Source organism: Xenopus laevis, chromosome 5L (genome assembly GCF_017654675.1).
Source record: "Xenopus laevis strain J_2021 chromosome 5L, Xenopus_laevis_v10.1, whole genome shotgun sequence".
Lineage (NCBI taxonomy): Eukaryota > Metazoa > Chordata > Amphibia > Anura > Pipidae > Xenopus > Xenopus laevis.
In genome coordinates this window covers 131,605,613-131,625,804 of record NC_054379.1, presented here as the reverse complement: position 1 = coordinate 131,625,804, position 20,192 = coordinate 131,605,613, and the positions used below count along the sequence as shown (strand labels likewise).

The window sequence follows — 20,192 nt, the reverse complement described above, 5'->3', positions numbered from 1 at the left end:
CCAATGTATATTGGAAAGTTGCTTAAAAATATATTTTTGTTTACTAATCCAGAATTATAGTTTTTGGGTGTAGGACCCCTAATAAATTAGTTTGCTACTTGCAGTGGATTACTATTTTAGTTTTTTTCTATGGATTTGCAATGTCCCCATAACTTTGGCTTGCTGGGCATCCTATTGGAAGTGGGATGCCCAGCATCCTATCCTATTGGAAGTGGCTTTGTGTAAGATATGTCCATTCCCTCAACCAGCACTAATTCTAGTCTAAGTCAGATATGATCTAAAGAAGGGTAGACACAAGCACACAATGACTACAAATTTGTTTTTGTTTTCTATAAAGCCCATTCCCTCACTACACTACTTGGTACTGTTCATAGAGGGAAATGCAAATGAAATGGCAAATGAACCCCATAGTTCCTGGCAAATAAAAATGGAGGAAAAAAAAAAACATGTTTAATCTTCACTCCATTCTCATTCTCCTGGACTTGTTATTAAAAAAAAAGTTACCTGTAGGCATGGAAATGTTTATATCTAAGTCTAGTATAGGTAAATCTATACCTACAGTATTTACCTATACTTTGTATACAATGACCTGGATGAATGAAAATCTTCATAGGCATGTTTATATGAACTAAAAGGATGTCCAAGTCTCACTTAAAGCCATCAAGAGGATATGCCACATAAGGACAAAAGACCCTTCTGCATCTGCATGCTCTATATTTTGTCTGATTTCCAAAAAAAATTCTGTACTCTGACTTGAATACACACACATATTTTATAATATAAATATATAAAAAAAGACAAAGGTGAGCACATCTATAGATATAAAATGCATGGGAGCTGGTTAAGAATTGTATGCATTTAACACAGAATGCCACACTCACAGGTCTTAGCAACAAAACAAAAATGTTTGAAAATCCAATATTTCAGTTACAAAAGGTGACCTTCCTCAGGGAATGATTTTTTTTAAAGAAATAAATATACATACTGTACATACAGGTATGGTATCCATTATCCAGAAAGCTCTGAATTAAGGGAAGGCCATGTCCCATAGCCTCCACAATATTATGTTCCCATACCTGCAAATGTATGTGTGTGAATGTATGTACATATAAAGACAGGGGGAGGAGGTAACAATTTTCTAAAAAAAAAATGTCTTACAGATGTATAGCTTAGCATTGCCAGTTGCCATTTTCAGGCACTATAACATTAACCAATTGTTTTCCCTGAACATTGTTCACATTGATCTTTGCTTTATCTTTGCATGACACACCTTATAAAAGCACAGCAATCATATACAAGGCAACACTGCTCATGGCACAGAATATATTCACTTCTGCTATGTGTATAACAAAGAAAAAGAGTGTATAAATAAAACCAAATGTAAACAAAAATAGCATTGTTTATTCAATCACCCTCACTCTTATCCACCAAGCAATACTAATATGAAGCATCTCACTATAAGATTCTCAGCATTCCAACACCACCATTTTACAAAATGCAATTTAACTATGAAGCTAGACTGGATAACAATCATGATAATGACCTTGAGAAGCCTGGAGACTTGAACAGCAGACAGGAAATTCTGGAGAAATGCTATGCAACTTTAAAAAATTTTATGGTGAAAAATAATTGTCAAAAATGTTTACATCCTGATAGAAAACATAAAAAGGTGGGTGTATAGGTCTACAGCGTAAATGTGACTGCAATATGAACTTCAACAACAGTGACATTTCTTGGGTACTGAGTATGTAGCTGAATACGGTTGCCACCTTTGCCCCTGCTAACTCTGGATACGGTGGTGACATAAGTAGGTGGAGGGGCAGTGACATTGGCAAGGTGGGCAGTGACATCACTGGGCAGAGCTATGATGTGGTGATTGGCCAATTGCCAGATCAATCTGGCCTACATTGCCAACCACCACATGGCATATTCTGTAGTTTGCTGGTAAAGACTGAGGATTTAATAAGATAAAGTCTTTTCGATTCGACGTGTAGAATGGGGAGAATTTTATCTGAAGATTGGTGCTGGGAATGCCCCAGTGGAAGTGGAAGTTGGAGAAGATCGATCTTGTGAACATTACCAAGTCACTTTGGGAGTGATAACCATAACTCACGTTCTAACGGAATTATGGAGAGTAACAGGAAGTACAATAGCATCTGGTTGGTTAAGCAGAATCATAATCATTTTTCAAGCACAGGTTAGGGCAGATAGCTAACAGGTTAGCCAGGAACAGACCAGGAGTGAAAGAATCAGTATATCAAATCACATAAAGTGCACAAAAATATTAGATAACAATACTAGACCTGCAAATATGAATCCCAAAACAAGTATATTGCATTTCTAGTATTAGTCTTCTTGGCCTCCCTTTTCCGGTTTATTAGTCATGGTGTTGTGCTAGGACTAAGTACAAGGGCAGCAGGTGTCTTTCCATTTTATTTTATTGACAAAGACTATAGTATATTTTCCTCTATATACAAATTTCCCTTTAAGCTGTTTTAGATCTAACTTTCACATGGCCACAACAAAAGATGAAGTCAATTCTTTACAAACTGTAGGTTGAGCTACTAGGAGCTTATCCTTAACAGTGCAGAAAATCAGCTGATCAACAATTTCATATGCACTCTGAGTTATAAAAAGCTTTTACAATATGTCAAAGAAAAGTCAATTTCTAAATGCTTTTTAAGAACCGTATTCACCCATAGCTGAACAATAGAAGCTTTCACAATAAACTGCAATGATAGGACTCATGGAAAAGTAACAAAAAAGCGAGGCTTTATGTTTTTTATATTTGCTTGACAATTAATGCAATAACCAACAATGTGCGTAGGCCTGGGGAACTGTATTGCAAAACTATTTAAAGATATAGCTTGAGAAAAATGGACAATGGGTTTCATGGGAAGGAGGAAAATCTTCAGAATTGGACATTATTTTTTGATAAGCATCTTTAGCACTTGTAGGGTCATAGCAGTTAATGAGCATATTCATATAATTATATATAGTCTTCCATTTTATGTAGACAAATAATATATTAACTTGCATTTCAAAGCATAGGCTACTGCACTGGAAAATGTCTTCCATTCTGGATTATTAAGAAAGTCGACTATATTTTCTTATGTAGGTAGGGCGTGTACTGTAGGCTACTCAGGTGAAAAATGGCCTAAGGGTGCTGCATATGTATGAGAACTATTTGCATTCAATTAATCTAATGGAAATAAAGAATGTCCAATTTGCATGCATTATGCCATACTGCAGATACATAAGCCTTCTAGTCAAATACTTGTTGCTAAGTCAACACAGCAATGACAATCTAAAACACATGTAGAGGGAAATGCATGGGTTGCACAGATAAACCCAAGTCTCTTTACTTTTTTCTTCCTCCAGGAAAAATCTATTTATAATATCGGTTTTCTGACAATGTCAAATACGTAATGCAAACAGACATATGCCCACAGGCAAATATTCCTTCTTATTCAGCACATGGTGCTATACCTCGTGGAAGAATATGACTCCATTCAGTGTATGTCATGTCCTTCATGTATACTGTCTTCTTGTATGATTTTTGCAGTTTTCTGCAATATTTAGATAACTGAAGACAGTACTAGAGCGCAATGACAATATTTAGGTTTTCTAAAGTTTGAACATGAGATACAGTCAATGTATCTGGTGCTTCAAGAGGATACAGAGAATGTCCTGTTTAAAAGGCTAGTTATGTAATACAGGTATGGGACCTGTTATCCATAATGCTCGGGACCTGGGATTTTCTGTATAATGGATCTTTCTGTAATTTGGATCTTCATACCTTAAGTCTACTTGAATATCATGTAAACATTAAAAAAACCCATTAGGCTGGCTTTGTTTCCAATAAGGATTAATTATATCTTATTTCTAAATTCAGGCTTACTTAATTATATCTTAGTTGGGATCAAGTGAAAGGTATTGTTTTATTATTACAGGAAATCATCTTTAAACATTTAGATTATTTGGATAAAATTGAGTCTTTGGGAGACAGCCTTTCTTTATTTCGATCCTTCTGGATAATGGGTTTCTGGATAACAGATCCCATACCTATGAGTACCTAAGTTAAGATAAGGCATGTTCTCTTTAATGGCAATCTTTTTCGATGATACTGATACTGTACAAGTATATTGCGTTTAGGGCATGTCATGCGATGAAGAGGATGAAGGCCAGCAGATTAACCTATTAGAAATTACGGTTTATGACATAGAAGTACAATGTAAGTGGATGCTTCAGAATAGATCTTGACCTGCCAGTCACTTTATGACAATCTACCTGGCATCAAACAAACAATTGAGGAAACGGCACACAGAGTTGAATGCAAAAGGGGATATGCCCCTATGGATTTATTGTGTCAAACAAGCAATCTACCTGGTAGATCATGGTCCACATTGAGTTGAGTGAATATTATTGGATTATTTAGTGGATTTCATCTGTAATAACAAGGGGGTCTTAATCTTATTCACAGTGGTTCTAGATGGGACCTGGAAGTTGCCTTCCTAACCAAACAATTATGCAGCTTATTATAATTATGACTGCCACTGAAAGAATATATTTTATGATATGGGTATGGAATCCATTATCTTATCTGTTTTGTACTAGGTAACCTGTGCCTTTTCTCCTTTTTTCCATCTTAAATGGCTGCCCCCATGGCTACACAGCAGCTTATTTATATAAACTATAGTAGTCTTTCTGAAGCAAACACACCAGTTACACCAGTGCATGTTAACAGTATATTAAATGTTAATTACTTTAAAACGCTTTTAATTTTTTGGTGTTACTCTTCCTTTAAATCCTTACTGGAGGAAAAACAATCCTATTGGGTATATTTAATGTTTAAGTTATTTTTTTAGTAGACTTAAGGTATGGATATTCTGGATGCTACCTGTATTAAATAAGATCACCCAAAAGAGCTTTGAAGACCCATAAGACTGTGTCATAAAGTAGTAGGAGAGGGCTACTTGGGCCAGATTAAATAGCAAGTAATGATGAGTGAAATTTTTCGCCAAGTTTCAATGCGAAAATTATGCCAAAAGACTCTAATGGGTGAAAAAAATAGTCGCACATTAAAAATTTATTGGGAATTTTGTTGCGTCCAAAAAAAATTGGAATTCGCTGCGAATTCGCATCTGGCGAATAAATTCACCCATCACTTAAGATCACCATTCATTCAATTAGTCTCTAAAGAAAAGTAGGCAATTTCACAATATTTCTTAACACAGCTACAGGCATTAAATAGCACCTTCCAACAGCAAATGAATATTTATAAGATGCTATTTCCTATCCATGAACAGATAATCAATCTTCACATTCATTTTACAGTGTTGAACGATTTTTGATTTAGGCATGCAAATATATCCTTACGAGTTCAACTTATTTACTTGGGTTTCTTTGATGCAATGCCAAGAAAAAGTTCAAAATAATAAACAGATTAAAATAAAGCAACTAATGCCTAAATCAAACCAAGATTATAAAATGAACAAGCCAGATCTTGTCCCATAATCTCAAATTACAAAAATCTGACTCTCCAAACATGTATGGAGCCATATTGCCCTCTTGTTTGATCAATACACCAGTTAAAGAAATATAAAGCAAGGTTGGAACTAGGTGTAGCCCTTGTGATTTCTGCATTGGCTGATGACCGCAATGTATCACACAACATAACTGCAAAGTGCCTGTGTGTAAGTGGGCCCCCACAAGAAACTCACACTTGAAATCAGTTGAACTGCTTACCAATATCTTCCTTGTATGACAACTTACTTTAACTCTTGTGTTTTAGCTTAAGTGCTCTAGTCTAAACCCCATAAATGTATTGCATTTTCTGGGATCGTTTAATTTTTTTTCTTTTAACTGAAAAATATCAAGCATAAGAGAGTGGTAGAAATGTATCATTTGATATCAACTTCCCATAATAAAGAAATGTTCGGTGTTATTATGTTTCATCAGTTCTACTTGACACACAGTCTTTGCCAGAATTTTGATGCCACTATTTAGTAACACCCCCAACAAATTCTGCTGACTGCCATAACCCTTACACCCATAAGTATTTCTGTTCTGTGAGCTGTGTGAATATATCTGTACACATTCTTTGTAAAAAAAAAAAAAAAAAAATGACTGATTTGGAAATATTGGTTTAAAGAGAAACAGATATCATATAATTACTTTTTCTTTAATCATATTTAACCTTTGAATGAGCTGCAAGAGCAGCCTGTTATTTTGTCATATAAGAGAAATGATTTTCAATTCTGCATAATTTTATCAAAGTTTATTGCCTTTGTTTGCTCTAACCTAGCTCTATAAAATAACTTTGGATATGTCAAACTTCTGAAATGTGAGAGATGATTATTGTACCTCTGTACTGTTATGATTCTATTTCTTTTTGTTTTAAAAATGTATTAAAAATATAGCTAAAATAAGAGTTCTCTAATGACTTCTCAATATAAATTATGGAAAATATTCAGTATAACTAATAGAAACAATAAAGAAAAGAAACTGACATTTTCAGGAAAGGACACAATTCTCTTAAAATGAAAGCAATGTGGGACAATTCCTGGGGTTTTGTTGCTGCACACCAGATATGCCATTACCTTTTAGGTATCTCCAGGGTGAAGACACTTTAAATGTTATTAATAGGCTTTCATATAAAGGATCATTGATCTTGCCATGAGTCTTCTGAGACTATTGTCCTGATTATATATCTAGAATCTTTAACATTGAGCAAGACTTGTCTTCCTTATTCCAATAAACATATAGAAATAGGCAAATATATATATTGACAAAGGCTCTGGATGTGAGCCGAAACGTTGATTCTTTTACTATGTTGAAATCATTTTTAAAGAAATCCCAGGAGTGTGCTACCATATTTGTGCACATATATATATATATATATATAATGTTCAAAGTGGACCAGCACACCGAAGTTTTTCAATCAAAAGAGTTTTATTTTAACATCACTCATGTGTCCAACGTTTCGGCCCACATTAGGGCCTTTATCAAGGCCCTAATGTGGGCCGAAACGTTGGACACATGAGTGATGTTAAAATAAAACTCTTTTGATTGAAAAACTTCGGTGTGCTGGTCCACTTTGAACATTGTATACGCTGATTGACCAAGCACCCATATCCAAGCAACAAGGAAGGAGTGCAGGTACTTTGTGAATGCTTATATATATATATATATATATATATATATATATATATATATATATATATATATATATATATATATATATATATATATATATATATATATATATATATATATATACCAACCTGCAAAAACTGCACTCACAGGACTTGTTAGGTGCAAAACAAAAAATAATTTATTTCAAAGTTTCGGCTCCTATACTCAAGCCTTCTACAAAGAAGGCTCGAGTATAGGAGCCAAAACGTTGAAATAGAAAAAAAATGTGTTTTGCACCTAACAAGTCCTGTGAGTGCAATTTTTGCAGGTTGGTTTACATAAATATATAACCAGCACCCAGGCGGTTGTTTCTAAGTCTTACCACAAAAAGGAATTGTATTTTACTATAAAAATTAGCAGAACATAAGTCAACTTCAAAACAAAGTCAATAAATTTTGTTGTGCACTACATTATAATGTGCTAATCATATTTTTTAATCAGGCTCCAGTTCCAACTAATAAAGGGTACTTGGGGGTCCGTTTACTAAAGTGCGTTAAAAATATTCACACAATATATAGACAGAATTTTCGCCAAATATGTTATCGCCAGTTTACTAACCTGTGGTAAATATAAATTTGCGAATTTTCTTGCGCAAGAATAATTGTTCGCCAGTTATCGCATTCGCTGAAAATAAAGCTACGTACACAATAACGGCTGGTTTACTAAACAGCGAAATGTGCTAAAGACAAAATTAATGCCAGAATATTTGCAAAATATTACCGCCACCTATGTAGTGGCGTAAAAGTTTTTTTTTTTTAACGTAGTTACTGCAAGTGATCACAATGACTTCTGAGCGCATCGCTGTTTAGTAAACTTAGTCACTGCGAATATTTTGGCGTAAAAATATTCTCAGCCATAACATGCGGAAACTTAAAGTCAGATTTACCGCACTTTAGTAAACGGACCCCTTGGTACCTAACAGATAATCCTGTATCCATTTCACTCCTTCAGCAATACAAGGGCTTGACCTAAGTGTACTAAACAGCCTGGAAGAGGTAAGGATTAGTTAAGTTCCCTTTCATTTTTTAAATATTAACAAAATAAATGTTCTTTGAATTTTTGGTTCACATTTTATGTTATTTGAATTTAGTTCAGATGTGTTAGCAGCAAAAAGATTTATGTGAGCAAGTGTAAGGGCCAGGGCACCTGAAAGCTTCAAAAAGGTGGTGTTTGGGCTCCATGAGCAGGCAAATCTGGATGGAAATTACAAATTCACAAATGCAAAGTCATTTCACACTCAGATGAATTACATTATTCTGCAAAGTTCACCAGCTCTGATGAAAGGTGAATATGTAAATGTATGCATCACAAATGGCAAGTGTCAAAAAGTAATTTTCTACTCAAATGGATAGTAAAAAAAAGTGGGAAAAGTAGATTTAGTGTGAACGTGTCACCTCTTTAGGAGTTAAAATACCCAAAATGAAATGACATCTCTAGAAAGTGCAAATTCACTATTTTAAATTCTGTAATTCTATCATCCTGTAGGTGGCTGAATTTGGAAGAGAATAATGCCATTTGAGGTGCTAACATTTAACAACAACAAACACTGCAAAAAGTAAGGTACCATTGAAAAAAGGCTTGTCCAGAGTGAGGCTCATCTTCCACCTCAATGCAGGAACATTTTATATTTTTAGACTCATTTTCATTAAAATGTATTAAGGCCCTTGGATTATACCTATGCATTTCTGCTCTTCTGTTAAAATATGGTTATTAAAGATGAGGCCCGAATAGAAAGATTACCGTACATACTCGAGTATAAGCCGACCCGAGTATAAGCCGAGGTACCTAATTTTACCTACGAAAACTGGGAAAACTTATTGACTCTAGTATAAGCCTAAACACAACTACAGCCCTGTCTCCCAGCAGCGCACATTCTGCCAAAGCGACCCCCCCAGCGATCAACCGGACTTCTTTGCAAAGTTGATGGTGACAGAGAATTGCCAAACGGATTACTGTGTGCATTGTCCCACTGTCCCACTACCATGTGCAGAGGGTGCTGTGTGATATTGCCATCACTGTTAATCTTTCATATAACCAACAGAGGGCGCTGTGTGATATTGCCATCACTGTTAATCCTTCATATAACCAACAGAGGGCGCTGTGTGATATTGCAGTCACTGTTATTCTTTGATATAACCAACAGAGGGCGCTGTGTGATATTGCAGTCACTGTTATTCTTTCATATAACCAACAGAGGGCGCTGTGTGATATTGCAGTCACTGTTAATCTTTCATATAACCAACAGAGGGCACACTGTTATTCTTTCATATAACCAACAGATGGCGCCGTGTGATATTGCAGGCACTGTTATTCTTTCATATAACCAACAGAGGGTGCTGTGTGATATTGCAGTCACTGTTATTCTTTCATATAACCAACAGATGGCGCAGTGTGATTTTGCAGTCACTGTTATTCTTTCATATAACCAACAGAGGGTGCTGTGTGCTATTGCAGTCACTGTTATTCTTTCATATAACCAACAAATGGCGCTGTGTGATATTGCAGTCACTGTTATTCTTTCATATAACCAACAGAGGGCACTGTGTGATATTGCAGTCTCTCCCCAAGTGAACTGTTGGTATAGGAATGATTAAAAGTGACTGCAATCTCAGCTACTGCCCACTGACCCGAGTATATGCCGAGGTAGACTTTTTCAGCACATTTTGGATGCTGAAAAACTCGGCTTATACTCAAGTAGTAATAAAAAGTAGCAGTAACAATAAATGTGTAGCTTTACAGAGCATTTGTTTGTTTCAGAAGAAGACGGCAAATAATTAAAAGTAAATAATGAAGACCAATTGAAAAGTTGCATAGAATTGGCCATCCTACAACATAGAAGAAAAAAGGTTGGACCGCACTTGCGTTAAAAAAGTTTTCTTCTTTTATTACATAGCCATTAGAAAAAGATTAACTACATCATTAACTACATCATTGCCAAGGCGGTCCAACCTTTTTTCTTCAATCTTGAATTATGCAACTTTATTGAGACCTGCACTCCCATACTACAGTACCGGCACACTTCAGGGGGGACGTGCGGCATGGTTGGAGCGGCCTATTCAATATGCAACTTTATTGAGACCTGCACTCCCATACTACAGTACCGGCACACTTCAGGGGGGACGTGCGCATGGTTGGAGCGGCCTATTCTCAAGTATATGGTCATCCTACAACATACCAGAAGTTAACTTAAAGGTGAACTTCCCCTTTATTAAACTCAAAAGGAGCTTTGCCAAAGCAATAGCAACTACCCTCAAACCTAGCACAGCACCAGCTACTAAACAAAATCACATGATAAGGTTCTTTCAAGTTTTTCATTTAATATAGTGAAAAAAGAATGTCTGCCATTAATGAAAGTTCACGCAAGATGGTTCAGTGACTAATCCATTAATCCAAGCCTTGTATGCAACTGTATTAAATAGTGAAACACATGGGGGCCTATTTATCAAAGGTCGGATTTTAGTCGCTTTAGAGATTTTTGAAACCACAGCTAAACTCAAAAACTACAAATGGCATGACGTATTAAAAAATATGAGTTTAAAAAATATGAACAAAAAATTATGATGAGATGAAGCACTTAAAAATATGAAAACCTCTAAAAATTCAAGTTTTTCAGACAATTCCTAGTGGAAAAAAAAATCTGAAAAACCACTAAAAGTCCAAATTGATTTAAATCGGTCCAAATGGAACAGCGTAGCTCCCATTGACTTATACAGTATAGGACCTCAACAACTTTTACCTGACAAAGTTTTGAATTAGTGGTTTTCATGGTTTTTACACTTAATACATTTTGAATTTTTAGAGCTTTTTTTAAAAACATGAGAACATTTTCAAGCGATTTGTGGAAAAAAAACAAATTCGATTGTTATATAGTTAGTAGTCTTATGGTGTAATTTACTATAGCACCCAGCTGCCTCTATGTTCAGTGCACTACTGCTAGGGAGTGACGAGAGCCTTCAAGTATCCAAAGAAACAACATCAATTACAGCCATGCAGAATTGCAGCAGGGATAGGTCAGTTGCCAGAAAAGTAAGGGCATCTGCAAGGAAGATTAAGAGGTGTGACAAAAAAGGTGCTCTGAAAACAGAGTTGCCTCAGTGCTACTAAATCATTATCCAAATGCCTAACAGTAGCAGTGAACAGATCTTTACTCTGTGGGCTCAGGGAAGATCGTAACCTGAAGAATGATTTACGCTTAGCTGGTTCATATTTATAAGATAGGCCCAACCAAGACCATTATGCTTTTTAGCTTTTCCTGCTGTTTTCACAATCTGCAGCTGCCTTTGTTGTTTCAGAATTCATAGTAGACAATGTTACAAATCATTTCAGGTAGTCTCCAGAAATAAACGTTCTAATGTAAAACGACAGGATCACGTGAGCAGAAGGTTTAGGTTCTACTTGGAAGAACTGGACTAGAGACATAGATTTACACCAACTGCTGGTTATTTGATCAAGCAACATCATTTATGTTATTAAGAGGCCTGACTATCCAGATGCTGGGATTTCATCTGAATCACCCTAACTAATGAGCTGTTCCTGCCTTTTTTTTTTTGTTAAAGTGCCCATTAATGTACAAGCACACACATACAAAACACAGACATTTCAACACAGCACCGATTCATCATATGTCTCTTGTGCTGATCACTGTACAAGAATTCTGTGTACCAGGTTAATCCAGATTTATTTCTCATTTTATAACTGAACAACGGATTTAGAAGACCAGAAATTGTTCCTATGTTCCTCTCACTAAACATTAAAACATGTCTCTTTTACTTTATGCTCATTATTACAAAAAATAGTTTACGCGTTCATCTTTTCTCTTTCATCTACTGTACATGATATGCGCTTTTGTCTGTTTGTGTTCGAGGGCCAGGAACGTTTTAAATATTACAAAATGACAGTTTCTTTCATAGGCTTGAAAGCATACATGTCTACTAACAGTCTTTGTCATCCAACTCAAATACAATTTAAAGATTAGCATTCTGTTATTTTCCGGTGTACTCTACTGTGCAGTTTCAAAATGATTCATTATGCTGATGCTAAAAGCCCTTTTTATTTTGCAAAAGGTTACATCTCTGGTGTGCTTGCGATAAGTGTATTAACCAAAAAGGAATATGGTTGGCAGAAAACACTACAGTTTGCTGCCCAAAGTTATTCATCTACAGAACATCCATAGCCTAATATCCAAATTACTAAGTGCGGCAAAAGGAGTGCTGGTGTCTGGGAGACAAGCAGTTTTCCAGGTCGATTTCCATTCAGTATCTGCCAGCTTATTATCTTTAGGTCCCCAGCCACACTTTGTGACAGACATGCATTTATAAAGACAATTTAATCCTCATATGAAAGGCACTTTGTGCAGTATCTTACTTTGCTGGCAACATGGCTTAGGAAAGAATGGTTTGTGTAGATCACTACTGTGACAGACACTGATTTATACAATCTTTCATTATAAACAGTCTTTAACATGGAAGTTGTCATAATTTGCTTGGGCAAGTGATATATTAACCACACCAAAATATGTCTGCATTCTAAAAAACTAAGAAAAATCTTTGTTAACTATTATTAAATCTTGCCCAAAATGTTATAATGTCATGGCATAATGTTGTTTTTGAGCAAAGTTGCAAAGTTGCAAACCTTTTCAGGCTCCAAATAATCTTACTGATTGGTTGCTACAGTGACAATTTCCCCATGTCACTGCATAACCTGAAATGGTATAATATTTGACTATATGAACAAAAGATAACATCATAATTCTTTACAGAAGCTTATACGGCAGTGATATTAAAAGTGTATTGTATACTTTCTTAATAAACTGTGTGTAAACGAATTATGTACTATTTTAATTGTGAACTATACCTAGGGAGATTTTATTTACCCGACACTTGACTTATGTAGACTATGTTATAAACCACCTCCACCAATAGCCCTAAATCCACTCAATTATGCTCAACTAAAGTTCACAGCATACTTTATTAGAAAACATATAGCAATAATATAACATAAATGTATTAGAAAACATATAGCAAGAATATAACATAAATGCATTTAAATCAACCAGAATCAGTATGTCTACAACACTGATGTTTAAAAGGTAAATATCCATTAGCCACTGAAGGTTGTCCATAGAATAAATCCACAACTTAAACTTAATATCCTGATCTGAAACACTCTTATATTTGTTCATTGGTATCCCCCCTTTTCCATCTATCCCCATGGCATCCCCACCCGCCAACTGCTACAACTAAATTTGCTGTTACCAACCCACAACACTTCCGTCACTAAGGGCTGGTAGAATTGAAGCTGTTCTCACCATGTTGAAAAGGTATGCCTATGACCATAAAAAAAACTCCCATATCACTCCCCAGTTAATAGAACCCCTATAAACTATAATCCGCATAATATCCAATCTCTTATCTATGAAAAGTGGACTAATTTCTCCCCAGTTGTGGCCCTTGTTGCCCTACCTGTCTGTCTCCTGGCTTACTCTTTAGGGCCTCTGTACTTGGCACTACAATTGCAATAAAAAACATTTCTGTTCATGGTTCCAAATGAAACCATGGGAGGGACAGGCAGACTGAACCCACTTGACCAACAAGTAAAGTAATCCTGTGGATCCTGTAGTTATCATGCTGCCCTGTGAAGCACTACAGCACATACCTGATGTGCCTATTTATCAAACTGTGTAAACAAATGGCGATTAAATACACTCTTTCAAATTGCCATCTGATCACCAGGCCCCGTTGTGTTAGCTTGTGTGCACCTTATATTATATAGATTCATTGTACATACATTAACACAATCCTTATACTGCAGGACCTTTTAGGTTTGTTGTTTGTTTCCTATTTTTAGATTTAGACATAGGGATGGGCGAATTTTTTCGCCTCGTTTCGCCGAAAAAATGACGCCCATAGACTTGTATGGAGACGTGCGTCAAAAAAAGACGCGCGACAAAATAATTTCGCCGTGCGCCAAATTTTTTTTGACGCCCATAGACTTTAATGGGTGTCTGCGACATTTCGCCGGCGGCAAATTTTTGGCGAAACGAAACGGGTCAAATTCGCCCATCCCTGTATTTCATCATGTTTGCAAGTAATAACCTTATTTGTGATTTGTTAAAATGACCTGTGGTGGGTGACTCTGCGTTGTACTGTAAATGTAATAAACACTTACCATTCCTGTCAATAGCAAATGGCACATCGCGTGTAACAATTTCATAATTGCAGATCTGACTGTATTGGGGGGAGCAGTCCTCATCCATTGCCTCCACCTGTAGGATACTGTCATAGATCTTTCCCTCTGTCACCATGGCACTGTACTTCTTCTCTTTAAACACTGGTGCAAACTCGTTCACATCGTTCACTTGTATATGAACTACAGCTCTGGCAGAAAAAAAAATGCAAACGTAAGAATCTTCTTGAATTTTTCATTGGATTACATGGATTTGCTTTTAATAATGGGAATTAATAGGGGAATTAACAACAGTCATAAGAGGAACTGAACATTTAAAAAAAGAATGATGATTCACGTTTTACAATGTAGTGTTTTTTTAAAACTACGATTAAATTCTATATCTCTAAAGTCATGAATGATTTTTAATTTATTAAAAGCTCCAATATAAAAAGCATGAATGAATACAAGTACAGAACAATCCGGAAAAAATACAAATACCTAAAAAACCTCTAAAAATTCAAGTTTTTTGGACAATTACTAGGGGAAAAGTCCCAGTGGCTAAAAAATTGACCAATAAGATTTGGGTAGCTCCCATTGACTTCTATAGGATCTCGGATGCTTTTACTCACAATAGATTTGTAGTAGAGCTTACCAGAAATTCTTTCAAGCTCCAAAGGAAAAATAAGTGCACAACATAAATGAATACATATTTAGAAATACATTTACACAGATCATGCTGTGACATGTTGTGTGATGTCAAATCAAGGGTGGATCCATCTGTACAGTATGTATTACAGTGTTTCCAATCTCTTACAGTATGTCATATAGAATACATTAGCATTAATCATGTACATTAGCAGTTTTGGAGAATTTTCAGTTCAGTAAAGCATCTCGGTATGTCCCTACCATGGTGAAGAACGGCATATGTAAGCTAACATTACAAACAAATGGCTCAGCAAATCTCAGTATTATTGGCAGCACTTAAATATACCCTGCCATCTATGAGTAATCGGTTCCAATATGTTTGGTCCTCTGTACCATATATGTATATATATTTTTCTACCAATATAAAGACAACTCTAAATAGTCATTTTCTCTCTTGATACAGTGTATTTTCAGATTCCCCACACCAGCAGTAGCTTTGGGGTCATTCCTAGTTTGCAGATATTCCCAAGTAAAGTAAACCAAAATGATTTAAGCATGCCTGCCTCTACTGGACAATAGATTCTTTGGTGGATCAAGCAATTGTGTATTTCCTGGTCTGTAGTGTTAATCCATTGATTCTTGTAAACCATTTTTTCAAGACTCTCTTAATGTTTTTCATTACAGTTCCTTATTGACATTTAGTGCTTTAATCATTTAATTCATTGATCCAGTTGTCTGTGCAATCCAAATGACCTATAAGGCTTCCAAAGTAGAATGTAAGACGTAATAACCCCCATCCCTTGCAAAAAAAAAAAGATTGGTGATGGGTTAATAATAATAATAAACGGTTTCTTTTAATTACAATATTTGTTTGTATGAATGGTCCTGTAATGTAGTCGGGGCCAAAATGAGCATTGTATTAAATACTAGTTCATTATGAATCATATGAATCATATGAAAGACCATTGTTTTTAATAGCTTCAGAGACGTATGTATAGTGGTTAAAAGAAAGAAAAAAACAAAGCATGTTGTATGCATTTAGGGCTTTCAGAAAAAAATATAGATATTTCCATTTCCAGCATACAATTTATAATTTGAATTTGAAAGTACCAAAAATACCTTTTCAAAGAAACCTATTCAGTGCCGAATTATTGAAGAGGCAGCAATATCAATGACCCTTTTGGCCTTATAATTCACTCTTGCAATACAATTACTGTGTGGGCCTTTTAATGAGTTTGGACAAGTATAATTCTTTGCTTCTCCTAGAAAGGGCAGAGGCACATGATGAATGGACAATGGCAGCTTAGATGAGAAATTCAAACAAGAAATCAGAGACACAGAGGTAATTGCATCAAGGAGAAGCATGGGGGGGAGTTGGGTGTTATTGAATAATGAAGATGAGAAAACTCTTAAGAAAACAGAAACAATGAACATGACTGGCTACGTTGCACAGGTTCTTAGAACCAGTTTTGTGCAAGGGTCATGTTTTATTCAGAGATATGTTTAATTAAATTCTTTCCCAGCTTAAGGATTAATATCAGAATCTGTTCATTCCGTTTAATTATGTTACATAAGCTATTAGCAGTCAATAAGTATGTTCGTGAAGATACAGTATAATGGCCATGGTAAGTACTTTTATATAAGTCATGAAAATGGCAGATGACTTCCTTTAGCATTTTATTTTATTTAAGTTAAAAAAAAAATAATATTTCTTATAATGTTCAACATTCAGTGAGTTAATAATGTTTAAAACAAGGCATAAATGCCATTTAGATAGATGACACAACAAAGCCAATCTCTATATCTCAACTCTGATCTCAAAATACACTTCTTCACTTATTCTGTGCTCTGTTTCTGATCTTCGCTTGTCTTCTACTCTCACCACTTCATCACTTGAGCTTCTGCCTGTCTCTGGAAGTCTCTTCCCTCCAATCCCTCCAAACTTTTAAATGCTCCTTAAAGACTAACCTGTTTTAAAAAATAATATTCAATATACCCCAGTTGATCAGAACTCTACCTACAATAAAGAAGCAACTATTGTTTTCAACACCCTTTTGTGCTAACGGGTTCTCTGCTTGTGTGGGCAAGGCCATGCAATTTCTATTTTAATCATTGTTATTGTAAAAGTTCTATTAGCTGTCACTATATAAACAAATACATGATGCAGATGATTATATTATACCACAATAATGCCTAGCAGTGAGGAAGATTACTCCTCTCCTTTTTTATTTACTCACTTGTGAGACTTCTTCCAGTTTGTTCCAGCTAGACCTGCACCACAGTCATAAGCCTGGATGATAAAGGTGTACTCCTTCTGAATTTCACAATCAATTGGTCCTTTTGCTCTGAGACGGCCTTCACCCGATGTCTTGTTCAGCACTACAGCTTCAAAAGGAGTATCTTGTCCATGAATTTTGAATGCACATATTTCCCCTGGAAAATCAAAATGTAAAAAAAAATGCTTGTTAGCAAAAGCTTAAATTGGAGTTAGGGTTAAGTTCTAAGTGAACATCACAATGGTAAAGATAGAGGAACTCAGAAGGTACATAGAGTTTGGATGTGATGCTGCATTTTAACAGGCATTGGGCTATTATCTATGGAACACTTCCTGTACCATACAATAATAGTAATGTTTATGGAACTACTACTTGTTTCATTGAGGCACTAAGCAGTAAGCAGCCAAATATCCACTATTGCTCACTATTGGTAACATACTAATCTATGAGTTTATTTATCGCTGACTCATACATTTTATTAATATAATTATATGTAAAATATCCAGTAAGATTAAACATCTCTAGTGATGGGCGAATTTATTCGCCAGGCGCAAATTCACGGCGAATTTGCGCGATTCGCCGCCAGCGAATAAATTCACGAAACGCCCGCAAAAATTCGCGGCAAAAACTCGCCGGCATCAAAAAATGTTTTTTTTTTCGAAAAACGGCCGCCGGCCTCAAAAACGAAAAAGCGCAAATTTGCCCATCACTAAACATCTCCTTGTTTCACCATTTGATATAATACATGACTAGAGGACATCATAAATATGTACATAGGATTGCTTCCATGCTTAGATTAATCTGTAAGCATTCTATTATTTATAACAGTAGCAAATGTCACAGTTAGAATCTAAACAACAAAAAAAAATAGTGCTAAGTTTCATGACATTATACAATAAGCTAAAAATAATAGCCTGTCTAGCAGTTTTTATCCTTGAGTATATAATGGGCAGACAGAACGTGTGGATGTTTTATTTTTCTATCACGGCATTCTTCAATAACAAATCCCGCAATGGTTTTATACCACAATTCTCTATTGTAAAGGATGCCTTCACAAGCCTCATCATACTGTTATAGATGTGGATGTGAAAAACATGAAAACAGTCTTCAGTCACATTTACTTTAACGCAGGGGTCCTGAGACTTTTTTTACTTTGAGTCACAAGAGTTGGGGAGAAACACGAGCATAAAAAAAAGTCCAAAAAAGGCCTGGAATTGGCTTATATACTGATGTGAAGACTGACTGCCTACAATAGGTTCTATTTGACAGCACTCCTGTTATTTATGCACCCAAAACTTGCCTCAAAACTTGCCAAAGTCTGGAATTCAAAATTATAAACAACTGTTTTGAGTCGACTAAGAGCAACATCCAAGCGATTGTTGAGCAACCTTTTGCTCGCAAGCTGCTTCTGGGGATCACTGCTTTAAGTGGTCACTGATCTTTTTTCACGTTGTGCTGCCATGAATATGCCTTGTTATTTGTCAAATTCAGCACCTTGAATACAGTGGCATAACAAAAGATAAAATCAGGGATTTTTGAGGGAAAGGCAATAGCATTGATGGGTGATTGCAAGTCCATTGCAAAACAGATTGTCTTCCCAAAAGATTGTGAGAGTTCTAAAAGTTTTGCTGTATGGGAAAACTACTTGGACATTTCTGCCATTTTTCTAGATCTAAAAATGTTCTTGTCAATGCCATTTGGTTTTATCATTTAGAATGCGACACATTCATACACCCTGTAGACCAGTTTAGAAAAGACCATGGAGTGCAAGGACATACGGCAAAAGTAGGGAGCAAATGGGTGTATTTTCTCATAGTATATAATTCCTTTCCCTGTCATGCAGAATGAGCTGTAGGAACTGCCTGGAAGAGTTGTATTCCTTGTGCTTGTCACGTCTCATTTCTATGCACAGCTGCAACTGGCTCGTCGGCTTATGACATAGGATTTTTTTTTCTTGCTACAGCTGTTCTCACACACAAGTGGGAGATATAACACAAGACCCAATGAGCGGTTCTTGTCAATTAAAACCAACACACTTGCAAGTGCTAGCCACTGCTGTTCTTGGCAGCCACACTTTTAATACTGCCTCTCATGCTGCCTAGAGAAATAGAGTTTATTTTTATCATTTATACCTAGCATAAGCTGCAGGTTAAATTTATAGTAATTACTAAATCTCGGCGGCCTGGCGAAGCTGTTTTACAAGCCTTCTTCTTGACAGTAAACAGTGTGTTCTGCCAAATCAGAATTGGGCTTTCATACTATGAATGCAGACAAGTACTCCCTGTATATACATGGTGGTGACAATACTGGTGACTTAGCCCATTGAAGCATAATGACATAACAGAATTAATCTACCTGCCCTACAAGTACTCCCACTCACTTCACAACTGCATTACGCTCGATGGAGTAGATATACAACCCTTAGAAAACTCAGCTTCCCATCTATAATTTTTATATATATGATTACCTATGACAATAGGTTTAACACCCTTGCCTTATGCGTTTCATTGTAAATAAAAGCTAAAATCTTATCTTAATTCCATATATATTATTGTGTTTCAATGATCCTTAGTCCTGAGACTGCATGCAGACCCAGTACAACAAGTTTCAATAGGACAGGTTAGTTGATGGTGGATGAGTGATGCCCACTTAAAAAAGCAGAAAATTGTCTGAGAAATACCAGATTTGGAAAAGACTGATTTGCACAAGACTAATGATTAGCATAGTCTGCGGAAGTCTTGATATTATTGCACAATGGTGGCATCTGTATAGATTTCTACAGAAGAGTAAACCTGACAATGAACAGTGAGCTGTGAAATGATTTTTAGCACAAACACACTTGTGAGCCAACCCTCCCACAACCAAAATGGGCCATTATGAGTGCTAAATGGCAGAAATTTGAGCTAT

General features: G+C 35.9%; 1 protein-coding gene across 1 annotated transcript in view; it reads right to left on the bottom strand.

Moving 5' to 3' along the window:
* The window catches only part of clstn2.L (calsyntenin 2 L homeolog), a 441,104-nt gene that overhangs the window by 100,661 nt on the left and 320,251 nt on the right, over window positions 1-20,192 (bottom strand). Inside the window, exons 3-4 of the mRNA XM_041563401.1 lie at window positions 17,247-17,442; window positions 14,365-14,573 (exon numbers count right to left, since the gene is read on the bottom strand). Coding sequence (XP_041419335.1) covers window positions 14,365-14,573; window positions 17,247-17,442 — 405 coding nt within the window. The remainder of the gene's footprint in view (window positions 1-14,364; window positions 14,574-17,246; window positions 17,443-20,192) is intronic.